The sequence below is a fragment of the Thermobia domestica genome, chromosome 5 (assembly GCF_964235325.1).
Source record: "Thermobia domestica chromosome 5, izTheDome1.hap1.1, whole genome shotgun sequence".
Taxonomy (NCBI): Eukaryota; Metazoa; Arthropoda; class Insecta; order Zygentoma; family Lepismatidae; genus Thermobia; species Thermobia domestica.
In genome coordinates this window covers 39057661-39074098 of record NC_137458.1, presented here as the reverse complement: position 1 = coordinate 39074098, position 16438 = coordinate 39057661, and the positions used below count along the sequence as shown (strand labels likewise).

At 33.9% G+C, this 16438-nt stretch overlaps 1 protein-coding gene across 5 annotated transcripts in view; it reads left to right on the top strand.

Moving 5' to 3' along the window:
* The window catches only part of LOC145685873 (uncharacterized), a 167784-nt gene that overhangs the window by 19726 nt on the left and 131620 nt on the right, over positions 1-16438 (top strand). For all 5 annotated transcript variants that reach the window (XM_081758538.1, XM_081758537.1, XM_081758539.1 and 2 more), the window contains exons 4-5: positions 10340-10403; positions 13450-13673. In XM_081758538.1, the coding sequence (XP_081614664.1) occupies positions 10340-10403; positions 13450-13673 (288 nt within the window). The remainder of the gene's footprint in view (positions 1-10339; positions 10404-13449; positions 13674-16438) is intronic.

Below are 16438 nucleotides of genomic sequence, written 5' to 3'. Positions count from 1 at the left end.
ATAGCCACCCAATTTTTTGTGTACCCAAGAAAAACACAACTAAACATAGAGTCGTAGTTGACCTGACTGAGCTGAATAAGCATGTTAAATTAAAACAATTGAAAGTAAACCGAATTGATGATTTATTGTTGAAATTTCAGGGTGCTAAATTTGTAAGTTCAATTGACCTCGTGTCATCGTATTCACAAATTCCTGTGTCTGAGGAATCCCGTGATTTCATTGCCTTCTCTTGGAATGGCCATATGTACAGATTTACTGTTATCCCATTTGGATACATAAATGGTTCTGTTGCTCTCATAGATGCATTACAGAAGGTGCTAGGTTATGCATTGTATAATAAACTTGTTTCGTGCATTGACGATTTAAGTATTCCAACTTTTTCTTTTGAGGAACAATTAAATTTATTAGATCAGTTATTTACCAAGCTGAGTGAAGCTAATATGACTGTTAATCTTCATTTTGTAAAACTAGTTTTAATTTTTTAGGTTTTGTCGTAACACTTGAGGGTATTTGTAAAGATCCTTCTTACGTAGAAGTTATTCGCCAACTACCTCGTCCAACCAATATAAAACAATTGCAACGAGTTTTAGGCCTTTTCGAATGGTGTTCTAAATTTGTACACAAGTTTGCTGAATTAGCTGTTCCTTTATTTGAACTTATCCAGAAAGGGAAAAAATGGATTTGGACTCCAGAATGTGAACATAGTTTTCAGTCCCTTAAAGATAGTTTGGTTCAAGATGTACTACTCACTCACCCAAAACTTGATTCCGATTTTTCATTGATCACCGACAGTTCACAGGTGGCCGTGGCTGGCCTACTTTTTCAAGAAATTGATGGTAAACGTAACATTATTGGATTCTGTAGTAAAACTTTAAACAAAGCGCAGCGTGCGTATACTACAACTGAACAAGAGGCGTTAGCAATAGTGATTTCTATTCGTAAATGGGGACATTTACTGTATGGTAAACATGTTAAAGTGTATACTGACCATAACTCTTTAGTGTACTTACATAAGATCAGAAATTGGAATTCTCGTTTAGCTCGTTGGAGTCTTGAATTACAAAGTTTTGATTTGGAAATTGTTCATATTCGTGGAATTGATAATAAAGCCAGTGATGCCTTGTCACGTATTGTTTTAGCTCCTAAAACTGAAACTCATACGGTGAATAACCTCGAAGTGTTACCGTCATTTTTTGGAAACATGACCATACAGGAACTAGTCGAAAAACAACGTGAACATACAGAATATGATTCAATAATGAAATTTCTTCTAAATCCTAATGACCCATACTCTAAGGTGAAAAACCGAAATCTTGAAAAATTTTATAAACTTGAAAATGGTGTACTTTTGAACAGAAATTTCCATTTCCCAAATTCTTGGAGAATTTGTATTCCACCTTCGTTAGTTCGTACTGTTGTAGAACACATGCATTGTCAACGAGGTCACTTTGGAATTGAAAAAACCTTTGGTTTTGTAAATGAAATTTGTTATTGGAAATCCATGAGAAAAGATATCAGTAATTTTATCAATGATTGTATTGTATGTAAAGAAACGAAAGTAGAAACATCACCTCCGGCTAGACCAATGGAAAGTATTACTGTTAATGGTCCTCGTGTGCTCATTTCAATTGATATTTTAGGACCATACGTTTCTTCTTCCTCAGGTTATAAATATGCATTGTCAATTTTAGATGTTTTCACTAGATATTACACTTTGTATCCTATGCGAAATGCTACCACTAAATGTGTTTTACGTTGTTTAGAATCATTGTATTTCTTGCATTTAGGCATTCCTAGTGCTATTCTGGTTGATAATGGTAGCTGTTTCATTTCTCGAAAATTCAAAGAAAAAATGTCAGAATATGGAATTAAAATACATTACGTCACACCATATCACGCTTCTTCTAACCCAGTTGAACGAATCCATCGTGAGACTAATCGTCTGTTTAAATTGTTCTGTAGTGAGGATCACACTGCTTGGGAAAAATTCATTCCTCAAATTGTAATTTTGTTAAATTATTCGATCTCAAGTAGTTTAGGTGTAAGCCCTGCCAGCTTGCATTTGAATGTAAAACCTTCTGAATCAGTATTTAAACATTTTGGTATTGTGGTTACTGAAAAGGACACAGATGAACACGTTTTGTGGGATAACAAATTATTTATGGCAGATCTGAAAAGAACTGAAGTAATTCGTAAAAGAAATGTTAAGCATAACCTGAAACAAGAAAGTAAATATAAGGTAAAGGAAAATGATTTAGTTTTCTTGAAGCAAACAAATTTGAGTTCAGCCATAGACAAAAGAATCTCAAAATTTCTTTATCTGTACAAAGGTACCCTGTTGTGTTCTAAAAAAGGTCTCAGAAAAGGTTTTTGAGTTAACGGATCCATTCACTGGTAAATGTTTAGGATTACATTCAGTTGACAGATTAAAAGTTTGGAAACCTACTAAAGAAACAAAGAGCATTTGGCTTAATTTAGCTACTAAACACTGTGGAACCAAAAGTGATGAAATCCTAAAAGAACAAAGTAAAAGCTCAGAGTTGAATAGTTGTATTGAAGAAGTAACTTATGATGCTATCAATGCTGTAAGGGTAAATCTTTCAAACCAGTGTGATTTCAAAATTAACTTGAATAGAATTGACAAAATCCTTGATGAAATTTTAGAATTAGATTCATATTTAAAATATCTCACTGAATCATCATGGTGTAACGTACATAACTTAGAGTTTACGTTGATAAATTTTATTAACCCTCTCGTTTTGTTTAATTAGCATTCTGGTAAGATCACAGTGATCAACTTAGGATGACTGACTCCTACTGATGTGGTGGGCTACCGCAGACTTGTTTTCCAACTAAACACGCCTACGTGGTGAACCACTGAGTCACAAACGGGAGAATTAAAAAAAAAAAAATCACAGAATCAATATTCGAATGCAAATGTGAGACTAGCAAGATGAACACTTACATGCTAATTGTTAGCAACTATTGTTGCGCTCACTTTATATTAATCTTTTCGTTGAATACGAAAACATTTCAAGTAGTACTTGAAGACATTGAAGCAAAGGTCCCTCCAATATTATGGGTTATTCACATTATGTAATGCCCGGAGTAGGCAATTTTCTTATTAGTCCCCTCTATATTAGTTTTGAATTTTACCCAAATATCCTATCTTTTCACTTTGCTTCGGGGATGGAAAGATAATAATTAATAAATGGGGTAGGGTCTTCTTAACTTAATGCAGGCAGTATATTTTTATATACTTCGAGCGTGACGAGCTCGCATATGCCCAGTTTATTTCATTTCATAGTAAATGAAATATTTTTAGTGTTATATTTACACATGTGCTTTTAATATGTAATCTTAATAAAATGCATCAATTGTGTGCACTATATCATACGTTTTAGTTATGTTGAATTATTTCGAATATTTTCGATAAATGTCTTGTGTTAACATGTCAATGAAAGTACATTTTTGAATTTTATGAATAATGTTGATGTTTTCATTGTAATAAATTTTCTACACATAGAGTAGGAAGGAATATCTCATCTTCATGAAAAATAAAATCATGATATGTTGAATTTTTAGTGATATATATCATTTTTGAGTAATATTGTGTGTTCTATTTTAGAATTATGAAGTATTATTGCAAAATATCAAAGCAATTTACCATTTTAAATTTATTGGTATATAGTTAGTTTGTACTATTTATATTTTGTTGTGTATTCTTAAATATGGCATTGAATACAATACCTCATTGAATACGATACCTTACCAAACATAATATTTTATTAAGTATGATGTTTATTCATTGAATACATTATTGTATTGAATATATTAATCTGTTTGTATAAATTGGTTTGAATTTTGAAAGACATTATGAAATACGATGTTGAGTAGTATTTTGAATTACAAATAACTATTAATTTATATTCAAATATTGAAATTATATTTGTGTTTACATTCCAAAGGAAGATTAAAAATAAAAGGACTTGAAAGACATTTACGAAATGGCCCTCGCGTTATCGTAAATGGCCCTCGCGTTCGTTATTCTTCGAATTTCGCGATCATGTGCGTCCGGGTGAAGCTACAAACTGCTATTCATCAGTGTGAACGAACTTAAATGATATTAACCCTCTATGGACTAATGGAGTGCGGTGATTGCTGTTGTGTTGCAGTGTGATTATGAAGACTTGGATTCCAGGGTTCTTGCCCACTTCTGTGGTATCTTCAGTGGACATTCCGTTGGCCGCCATCTATAACAAGATGGATTGGCTTGAAATTTTAAATCAACCCTCGTATTTCCCCAGCGTCAATTCTTAGAAACGATACGCAACCAGTTAACATTTGGAGGAGAATAATGCTTAAGAATTTGTCACCCAAAAGGTGCCTCACTTTTCCAGACAGTCTTGCTTCCTCCCGTCAGCCCATATTTGGAGAAGGAATTTAGCTACTCTCGTTTTGAACGCCCACGCAGTGAACTCTCATGACGATGACAGATTTTTACGTGACAATGTAAAGTCTATCAATAATCGTCAATTCCACGACTTATTGGAACAATTAGTGTTTTTAATGTGATTCCTATTAACTTATGAACCATTTATTATATGTTATTAGCAATATTATGAAGCAAAACTTAATGTTTTTTACGAACTATATTTTAATTTGTTAGTGTATTCTTGAGCTGCTAACTGGCAACGATGTGAAGCGCAGAAGAGTAGTTTTCACTCGTTATGTAAGAGTCAAGGTGTGAGTGTGTTAGTAGTTTTCACACAAACAAAATCTTCTAAGAACTCTCAAAAGAGAGAGGTCATTCATTCTCTTTCAAGATGTAAAAGGTGCTAGTGTTTTGACTTTGGGAACGAACAAGATTGTTCTCAAGATACTCTCAAAAGAGAGAGTATTATTCTTTCAAAATGTGAAAATCAGAATATTTTACAATGTCAAGCTAGTGCAACGTACTGAACTTACATTCTCAAAAATTAATCTGCATCAAGTACAAGTATAACCAACAGGAAGAATGTAATGAACTCATACTACGTAAATTCTGATAGTCTACTGTTCAAATAATAGTTTCCACGCCTCCTCATGAAAACAAATATGTTTTGTGAATTTTATACAGCGATCGAAGTGAAGAGTTTGTAGTGAACTGCATAGCCACTACTCGATTCATCATCTTCGTTCGGTCGAAACTTCGCGTATTATTTCGCTTATGTATCGGTTCGTATTCCATAGTGATTGGGCCATCCGTTTCAATATAAGTGAAATCTTGTGTTCTCACACGTTTGTAAATGTTTTATATTCATTGAAGTGAAAAGTTAAATATAAGTGTTTCGCATATATTTCTTTTTTCAATATGCAGTGAAAATAATATTTAATAGTTTCAAAGTGTGTGATGCATATTGTCTCTTTCTCAGCAAATGGAGAATATTACCTTCCAATAGTGCATATGGTTTAGAGTTTAATTGAACAGGTAAGGTACTTCTAAGCAGTGGAGGTCAAACATTACTTTCGTCTCCCACTACTCGTCTGGTGTTAATCACGCATGGCTGTACTACCTTGCACTCTTTTACAGGTATTGACCAGTGTATCTTGAAGCTGTCGTACCAGCGATGGTGGGTATACGGCTTATGCCTCTGATATGTATGACGCCCGAATCTTAGGACCGTGGAGGAGTGAAGATACTTGTTTATTGCCAGTCTCTTACGTCAATTTACTAATTTGTGCATTTGAATGATGTTGTAAAGGAGATTTTTGAGAGATCCAAGGTTCGAATCCCAATATTATTATTAGTTGGTCTTCTCGAACTGGAACAAACGAGCATCGAAACCCATTCCCCTGTTCGGGCGACACCTTACCTAATTTACGAATATCTTTGCAAGTTTTTAGGTTATTTTTCATTTTCGCACGGTGGAAAAACCGTTGCTTAGCCTTTTTGCTTTCCAAGCAAAAATATCTGTTTCTAAATTTCTTAGTAACATTTCGAGTTGAGTACGAAGTGTTGGTTGGTGGATAATCAATCTGAACGTTCTGACTTAGTTCAATACACTTTTCCTTACCTTTTCTGAACCTAAATTTCATAGATTTACTAGTTGCACGATGTATGCCAATCGAACGTGGAATGGTTTCATTTCTACTAAAACATACAATTACGAGTATACATACTGTATCTTCCAGCAACACTAAAGATATATTACCACTGGAAAAATAATGCAACTCACCATTCTAAATTGGTTGCCTAATGAATCTTACTCTGGGATATCTTGTAACATGCTGTGTATACACCACAAAAAATACAGGACTTATATACAAACATCTTCTATGAACAAGTAGCATTGAGCCGGAGGGGGGAAACAGCTGATCCACCCACTTCCTTTCACATAAGGGACAAGTGCAGACTTTAATCTCGTCTAAAAATACTACAATAGTATCACTTTTTATTTCCCTAGTGGTGGTTACGTTAACCACACTCGTACTATTGGAGGTAGCCTCCATGAAGTCAACCTGCACGGTGTTTACATTTACACTGACATTTTCATTACTTACTTCATTTCCCTGAGCAAAGACATTATTACTCTGTAAAATAGAAATACTTTCCAGCTTAGTTGTAATGCTTTGTAATTGTTCAGTGTTATTATCCAACAACTTAAACAATTCATTCCACCTAACATTTTCACTTTCATTAATTTGAACTAAATGCGACTCTTCGACTTCAGATAACCTACCTTTTTTAACAGGATTTGGATAAAAATCAATATCATCGGTAACATTTTCCAATTTCCTCTTACAACTTTTAGTTCTAACCTCAGAAGGACAACTATGACGAACATGTGCTAACGGGTCCACATTAAATTCATCTATAAATCTAACCTTTTTAGGAATTTTATTTTCCTTTTCGGTTTGACCCACATTACCTGACATAGTATGTAAACTGACATCCTTGCTATATTTTTTGAGGATAGATTTGATACCACCAGGAGCAACTTTAGGAGAATTTTCAACATTACTTGAAAATAATTCTTTTTCCTCTCCATTGAATGTACTATCATGATCACTAAGAGAACTAATATCAGAATACTTTTTCTGTAGCTGTTGAACTATTATTTCAATAACTTTATTCTTGACATTAACGTCATCACATTGAAGTTTCAACTTTTTCGCTACATAATTAAAATCTATATACTTGCCGCGAGCACACTTCTCTTTCAATTTTTCGTACTGAAGTGATTTCCTAATACCACGTACACGGAGATCAATTTCTTTATGGATGTTTCTCCTATATTCACAATTAAAATTAAATATAGATTCACAAATGGCAATTTTCGCTACTCTATTGAAACTATGAGTTTCTACATTGAGGCCTAAAACATTTTGAAACTCTTCTAAACAAAATGGAACAGTACTATATTTATATTCATTTATTACGTTAGCGTACTCTGACTCTATCTGTGCTCTTACATTCATTAAATTCAGCGCTAGCATTTTGTACGTGGATTTATGAATTATATATTCTAAAACGAACACAAAAATATGAAAATGTAAGTAACACTACATATAAAAGAATGTGAAGAAATGTTTCTTTCGCAGAATATTAATTGCTAAGTTCACATTTTAAATTTCAATGATTGTTTCGCATTCTTGTATGCATAAACTAAGACCTACCTGAGTTTGTACAGCAGTGTTTGGCTGATTTAACAGCTCCTGAGAATTACTTTCAACCTTTTCACGTAATTCAACCACTTGTATTTTTAGATTCTCAAATTGTTTGGTCAACTCTTTTTGATTTGATTTTAATATTTGGTTAGTTGCAGCCAAGTCTGCGGATAATTTTTTCACTGCTTCGAGCAGTGTTTCCATTTCACTAAGCGTTGACATTGTAAAATATTATACTACAAAACACAACACGCAAATCATTAAAATGGCATTGAATAGGAAACAGTGGAGTTCAAAAATTCGCTTTCTCCCCCCTAAAACATCTGTCCCTGTTCGGGCGCCATTTATGAAAGGAGTTTGTTCCCGTGAGGGAAGACCAATTAATTATATATTGGGATCCGAACCTTGGATCTTTTTATGAGTCTTCCTTTACATCATTCAAATGCACAAATTAATAAATTGAAGTAAGAGACTGGCAACAAAACAAGTGTCTTCACTCCTCCACGGTCCTAAGATTCGGGCGTTATACATATCAGAGGCATAAGCCGTATACCCACCATCGCTGTTGCGTCAGCTCCAAGATACACTGGTCAATACCTGTAAAAGAGTGCAAGGTAGTACAGCCATGCGTGATTAACACCAGACGAGTAGTGGGAGACGAAAGTAATGTTTGCCCTCCGCTGCTTAGAAGTACCTTACCTGTTCAATTATACTCTAAACCATATACACTATTAGAAGGTAATATTCTCCATTTGCTGAGAAAGAGACAATATGGATCACACACTTTGAAACCATTAAATATTATTTTCACTGCATATTGAAAAAAGAAATATTTGCGAAACACTTATATTTAACTTTTCACTTCAATGAATATAAAACATTTACAAATGTATGAGAACACAAAACATAAGATTTGACTTAGACGAAAAGAATGGCCCAATCACTATGGAATACGAACCGATACGTAAGCGAAATAATACGCGAAGTTTCGACCGAACGAAGATGATGAATCGGTTAGTGGCTATGCAGTTCACTTCGATCGCTGTATAAAATTCACAAAACATATTTGTTTTCATGAGGAGGCGTGGAAACTATTATTTGAACAGTAGACTATCAGAATTTACGTAGTATGAGTTCATTACATTCTTCCTGTTGGTTATACTTGTACTTGATGCAGATTAATTTTTGAGAATGTAAGTTCAGTACGTTGCACTAGCTTGACATTGTAAAATATTCTGATTTTCACATTTTGAAAGAATAATACTCTCTCTTTTGAGAGTATCTTGAGAACAATCTTGTTCGTTCCCAAAGTCAAAACACTAGCACTTTTACATCTTGGAAGAGAATGAATGACCTCTCTCTTTTGAGAGTTCTTAGAAGATTTTGTTTGTGTGAAAACTACTAACACACTCACACCTTGACTCTTACATAACGAGTGAAAACTACTCTTCTGCGCTTCACATCGTTGCCAGTTAGCAGCGCAAGAATACACTAACAAATTAAAATATAGTTCGTAGAAAACATTAAGTTTTTGCTTCATGATATTGTTAATTATATATAATGAATGGTCCATAGGTTAATAGAAAGCACATTAAAACACTGATAGTTCCAATAAGTCGTATGATTGACGATTATTAATAGTTTTTCACATTGTCACGTAAAAATCTGTCATCGTCATGAGGGCTTGGTGCGTAGGCGGACAGCACGAGAGTAGCGAAATTCCTCCTCCATATATGGGCTGACGGGAGGAAGCAAGACTGTCTGGAGAAGTGAGGCACCTTTTGGGTGACAAATTCTTAAGCATTGTTCTCCTCCAACTGTTAGCTGATTGCGTTATATTTCTAAGAATTGACGCTGGGGAAATACGAGGGTTGATTTAAAATTTCAAGCCAATCCATCTTGTTATAAGTGGTAGAGCGTTCACCTTTGGTACATGGTGTCCCTGGTTCGATCCCAACTCACGCCAAGTGAACTTTATGATGGACAAACACGGTGTGCGTGGGTTTTCCCTGGGTTTCTCATTTTCTTCCGTTTCATTCCACAATTTCATTAATTTATCTTCATCGTCTGCTTTAGCGTAGCCAGCATAAGAGTGGGACGTAAAACTGACAGATTTCATTTCATTTATTTTCATTTAAGATGAAGGAAATCAGGGAAAAGGAAGGATGCTACACAATGCAGGAAAAATAATAATTTTTTTATCCATACATAGTATAAAGTTTTTAAAGAACTGTGCAAGAAATTGCATATAACGTTCTTGTCATCGGATGTGAAAATATTTATTAGCATTTAAAGTGTATCTTTGTCTCTAGGTATATTTATATTAATACTTTTGGCAAACCAGGTGTAACTTTCTCTATATTGTGATTTTCAAACGGAAAGGGTTAGATAGTATTATATCTGAAACGAAGAGATTTCGAACTAAAATTTTCTTTTACTTGCAAAAACTCAAAATTGTACATATAGTACTTTTGCAATGATTTATTTCTATTTATTTATTTATTTATTTATTCATCTTTTATTTGCATTCATTCATTTCATAAGAATGAAGTGTTAGTTTCTAAGACATATCTACTCCGATTTTACTTGTGACAAAATTTTATTGAGTTTATTCTTTACGTTGAGAAATCTTATCGTGGAAATCGGCAAATGTTGAATCTTCTGAAATTCATAAAATTTATTTTTTTAGGCATCAAGGGAAGAGTCAATGGTAGATATTTCAGATGACGAGGAGTATTCAAAATATATAAGAGGTAAGTCAAACTATATTTAATTGTTAATATAGCTATAAGAGACATGTTGAATGACATAGATATAAACATTCTTACCTTGTATCTGGAGATTTAAAGAAATCGTTTTTCACTACAACTGAAGATCCCGCTCTAAGTGTGGATAAAGAAGGTTTAGATCATAGATGGGATGACATAATCTTGGATTTCAAGAAAGGAATGATTCAATAAATGAAACTACATTTTATTACACTTTTACACATTTAATCTTTACAATAATTCATTTTGTGCAATATTATCAGACTTTTCAGGATCAAGAAAATATTTACCCTGCCGTAAAATCTCAGCTGCGTAAAGAGTAATTTCTCGAGCATAGTATTAATCGCTTTTCCATTTTTCATTGATAAGCCTGAGAAGGCAGATTCTTGTTAACTTTAAATTGCTCACAAATTTCCTGAGTTTACATTTGTCATTTCCAAATCAATTCCTAGACAAATGAATTAATGTGATTAAAAACATTGCACCAACTTTTTTACGGACAGGAAAAGTACATATCAACCTTGAAACAATGAAAAGCTTATCTACTTTGTAACGTATTTCAAAATAACTTCCTTCAGGAAGCCAAATTCAACATACGAAGTGAGGATTTAATTTACTCTCTCTATTAAAGGGTTTCACAGGAAGATAGGAACCTAGAACCTACCCGCATGTAACCAGTTTAAAAGCGAATAGATGATATTGACAGATGTGCTAGAGAATTAGGGTTGCCAGATTTCAGGATACAAAAATACGAACACTCGATTTTACTGAAAATTAAAATCATTTAATTAAAGTAGAACTACTTATTACAATATATGTAATAAGCTTGACATTGAAATTAATATTCTACTGTCATAAAATTAGTATCTGAAAGTTAAAACGGCAAGACTAATCTGTTTATGTTATTTAGTCAGATATGACACTAAAATGTTTTTTGTAAAGTTAAATTATATTTGGTGGATTACATGTTATGTTTTCAAATGTGTTAAGCAGTGAAATGTTCATGGGAGCTGTTGAGGCTATCTGTGATTCGGCTTTCAAGGCGTAGCTTCTTGCCTGGAAATCGAAATAACGTATTTCCTATTTCCTACTAAGAGACTTTTTCTCCGCATTCAAAATTCTCTGCACCGTTCGTAAATTTACCCCGTAAGCCACTGCAATTCTCTCAGAGGCCACAGTCTGTTTCACAATCTTTCACGTATCTTTAAAATGAAAGAGTACAATACACTCGCTATTTTCGTTGGTGAGCATGTGGTCGGTGCAGTGGTAAAGAAACAATAATTATCCGAGTCCAAAACAAAAAATACGGACATTTTGTCACGAGTACGATACCGACACGGACAGAAGTCTTAAAATACAAACCGTCCATACAAAATACGGATGTCTAGCAACCCTCTAGAGAGTATCGAAATGGTTTGAAAAAATAATTATTTAAATTCCTGGGTACAAGGTAAGGAAGTTTATGTATAAGTTATTTTACTATATGGGTTAAAAATCCTAAAGGTTGTGGTTGCAGGAACAAAAAACCTGCTATTGGATTCCATCTTGTATTTAGCCAATCAAATCTGGATTGTTATAATCCACCTCACTAATGTCTTTCCTTATTCTACGTAAAGTTCTGTTTTCCCTAGGTCTTCCTACTAGGACTATGTGCTTATTTCTTGTTTGAGAGACGTGTTCCGCTTAACTTAAGATATCTTGATTCCATTATGTGTATGAGAATCGGCTCTGTATTGTAAAACTTTCTAAATTCATCTGTTACTTCGTCTCTTTCCGAGCCAAACATTTTTTGTTCAATCTTTATTTACGAAACTCTATTGTAGAAAAAAAAAAACTACAGTATTTAAATACAAATAAAATAATGTTCTTTTCTTTTTACTTTATATCTTATGTCCATAGAATACGATGGTCTGAATTATCCTTTTTAAAAGTACTGATTTCGATCTTAGTCACAACAGTAAAATGTTTTGCATAAATTAATAGTATTCCTATAATGTATAGTTCATATCTTCTTACACTTGGTTCTCATTTGTATCTGTATTACACCTACATTCGTATATTCACCTTAACAAAACAGCATTTCCTCGCTCTATCATCTGTATGTGAGTAAATTTAATTTCTTCAATATTTTGGCTGATTGAAGAAATTTGTCTGACAAATTTATTACAAGGACGCGATAAAATTGTTTTGAAGCTTTTGTGGGAGAAGAGTGGACAAAGTTGATTTTAAAACTTCGCTACAAAAATTGTGTACAAATATTCCTTAAGGTTCTTGTAGTAGAACAAAATCCCTCGCGGTATAAAAGAATTTTATTGTCATGTTTCAACATTTATCAAGGTAACATTCTGTATTTCGTGAATTTAATAGTGACACGGGCTGCTCGCGAGATCAAAAGGAAAATGAAATCTTTGAGTTTTATATCCCACGTTTATGCCGGGTAGGCTAAAGGAGACGGTGATGATGAGAAATGAATGAAATGGTGGAATGAAGAAAGTGGGAGGAAAACGCTCCCCGAGAAAACCCACGAATACGGTGTTTGCCCACCGCAAAGTTCACTTGGCGCGAGGTAGGATCGAACCAGAAACCCCATGCACTAGAGGTGGACGCTACCACTGAGGCACCTCGGCCTCTTGCTCACGAGATGAATTCTAAGATATTTGTAATATTTTATCCCAAGAGATGGGAGTAGAAAAACCTCCATAGTACTTAAATTATATTAGATATGTTCATTATTATTATTATTATTATTATTATTATTATTATTATTATTATTATTATTATTATTATTATTATTATTAATGTTAAAATCAACATAAGTATAATATTAGTTTCAGAATTGTTGAGCTTAATTTTCTTGTCACTTTTTTGTAAGGTGCAACACCATATCGAAATACCCCTTAACAAATCGCAAGATGGTATGTACGCAACTTTCGTCTTATACGATATAAGGATTGTATCCGTTCAACAGATTTTTTTCTTGCCTTGTACAACAGTACGTATAGTTAATTTTCTAATTGCTTACGTTTTACAGCAACAACAAGTGGAAACCATCATTTGAATAAGTCAAAAGAAAAGGTAAATGAAGAAGCACCACAAAGCGTACGAAAAAAGTCCAGTCGTTCCAGTAAATTTCACATACGTCGTGCCAAACATAAATTAAAAACTGGGCTAAAGAGTGACAACATAGGCACTTCAAGTAAAAAGAAAAATAGGAGAAAACGAAGAGGGAAGCGCACCTCGAAACGGAAAGCAAAGGTTAGTGGTGAAAATTACTAATTGTATAGTTTCCGTCAAAGCTCCCCTTAGCTGGTTAGTATTACATTCGTTTTTACTTTTATTTATTTATTTATTTATTGTTTGTTTGTTTGTTTGTTGGATTTCCTTGGAGATGGGAGCGCTGACACGTGAGAAACATTACGGATTTTTAATGATTATAGTTGATACATATTCAGTTTTCATTGGCTTTTTTCTTTTTCAGATTAATATCTTCTTGAATAAACAAACCAGTCAATATGTATTTTTTTTTTTTTTCAGTATTTTTCATTTTCTAAAGTATTATTTAAAATTTTCGTTTAACCTTAACCAAGTCTGGTAATAAAGGGCAAATTTAAATGTATTCCCTTAGAAATTATGAACACTAGCAAAATTTCAGACATCTTTAGACTTGTCCTGATCCTCACATGTACACCTATCGTGTAATATATTTTTAAATCTGTGCTACATATTGTTTTTGTACTTTTTAAACTTTCTATTAATTCAAGTAAGCTTCTATCATTCAACACGATATGCATTGGTGTGTAAATCTGTTTCACGATAACTTTCCAAGTAAGTTATCCAGTTTACTTTAAGGCTCTTAATCAGCCATGTTTCTTGTGGTTGCAATCGGTTAAGGATAACAGATAGATTCAGCCAAATTTTGAAAATTAGGGATACAGTAACATAATCTGATAATGATTTTCTACGATAATTTTGCATAAAGTTGTCTGATTTTGATAAATTCATCATGTTTTCTTTATGATCATCCTATAACTTGATTTTCATGAAATATGGTGTATATTTTTTCAGATTTCCCAGTAGATCTGTTGCGTGGGATTGAAATTTGTCAGGGATAAGAGAACGAAGTCATTTCTCCCAATTTAAAAACAAAATGTTTCACAACGTTTCGTAAAACAATTTCAGTTTCGTGAAACATAGCATGTGTTTTTTAGGAAGTACCTATTACTTCTTGTTAAAATCGATTAAGGGAAGGAAATCTCTGTCTCCAACTTACAAAAACATATTTCGTTCGCTTATTTTGGTTGGAGTTTTTTAAGTATGCAGGCTTTATGAGACTTGGATCTACAGTATAAAATTGAATCCAAACCATGAACCTCGTGCTACAAAGGTGCGTGCTCTAGCCAGGGATCAGCGAGGCGGGCTCCTTCGCTGCTGTTGTCAGGATGTCTACTGATACTTGCAATACTGAAAATTTGTACCGATATCGGAAATATTGAAAATGTACTGGAAATTATCGTGTAATAGTGGAGAAATGTAAAAATTCCCTTCGAAACCCTTCAAGATGGCAGCCCCATTATCCGAGTAGAGGTAATGATAGGGCTAACAGACCATCCACTGAAAAACTAGCTAGTTCGAGAAAAAAAATGAAAAGTGTTTATAATATAAGGGAGGTGAATAAAGGCATATATATATATACAAAGTGTGTATTACGACAGGCATTCTGGGAAAAATAACGTCCAGAAAACATTTACTCTTGTTCTTTTATTATTTATTTATTTTAACCTGCTAGCTTCTGTGCATTCTGTGTTAAAATATTGAAAAAGACTGCTTTTTTCGACATACTTTACAGGCTGTTAAATGTTACGGTATACAGTTGTATGTGGTACTCTATCCAAACAAGGAATTTTGTTCATTTTCTATGACATAAAACTATCAAAAACTCCGAAAATGTCAAAGAAAGTGAGATACTGCTGAAATAATTTGAGAAACGAAGAAGAAGAATTGGTTAAAGTACCTTAATACTTGGAAGCAATTCTCCATTACCTTACAGGTGCCGCTTCGTGATCAAATAAAGAATACAGTGACTTAGTGTTTGAGGGCTCATTCCTGCTGTGAGAAGTTCTTGGTTCGATCCTGGGTCATGTGAACTATCATATCCATGGATTTTCTTGCGATTCCCCCATGTCCTGCATTTCTCATTGCACCAATTCCTTCATTATTATTAACTTTTCATAATTGTCTGTATCTTTCAGCCTACAAGGTGTAGACGTAGAACTAAATACTTCAGTTTAGTTTTTACTTGGTTAAGAGGCTAATGTGCATTCAATGCGTGGTTCCAAGTACGTGACCAGACAATATTTCGATATGGGGTGGAAGATGTTTTCTCAGTTCCCCATACCGGATTTGATGTGACAACGTGGCACAGAGAGCGATTAGAAGCACTCAAACCCCATACGTTAGAATCCCAGAACTGGCTGGCGTCACAATCTGACAGACCGCGCCAGATAATATTGGATCCGTGTCGTCCGAGCTTCCAAGGAGGATATCCGGAGTCAGACCAATCCAAAGGCCGGATAATGTGTCGTCACTGGTTGCGTAATGCGGGATGCTCCAGCTTAGAGTGTGTGGTAATGAGCACAGGATCGTTACACTTTATACCTGCTGTTCTTCCATTGTTGTAGAGTAATATCTGTCAAGCTTTGGACATCAATGCATTCCTGAACTAAAACTTAACATTGTACTTAGTCTATCCCTGTCTCATGATGAGCGCATAGAATAAGTCCACTTGAAACTTGGCCCTGTTTCCCAGTTCCATACAATTTTATTAAAATTTCCCAATTCCATACGATTTTATTAAAATTAAAATAAAGCATTCCACAAAAAGCATAAAGCTAACAATTGGTTACATTTTGTGCGACTTAAAATATTCTACGATACTATCATATGAACATAAGTTCGTTAGCATTATTATCTGAATAGTGTTATGGTCGTAACACAATACATTGTCAAGGAGACAATCCGTT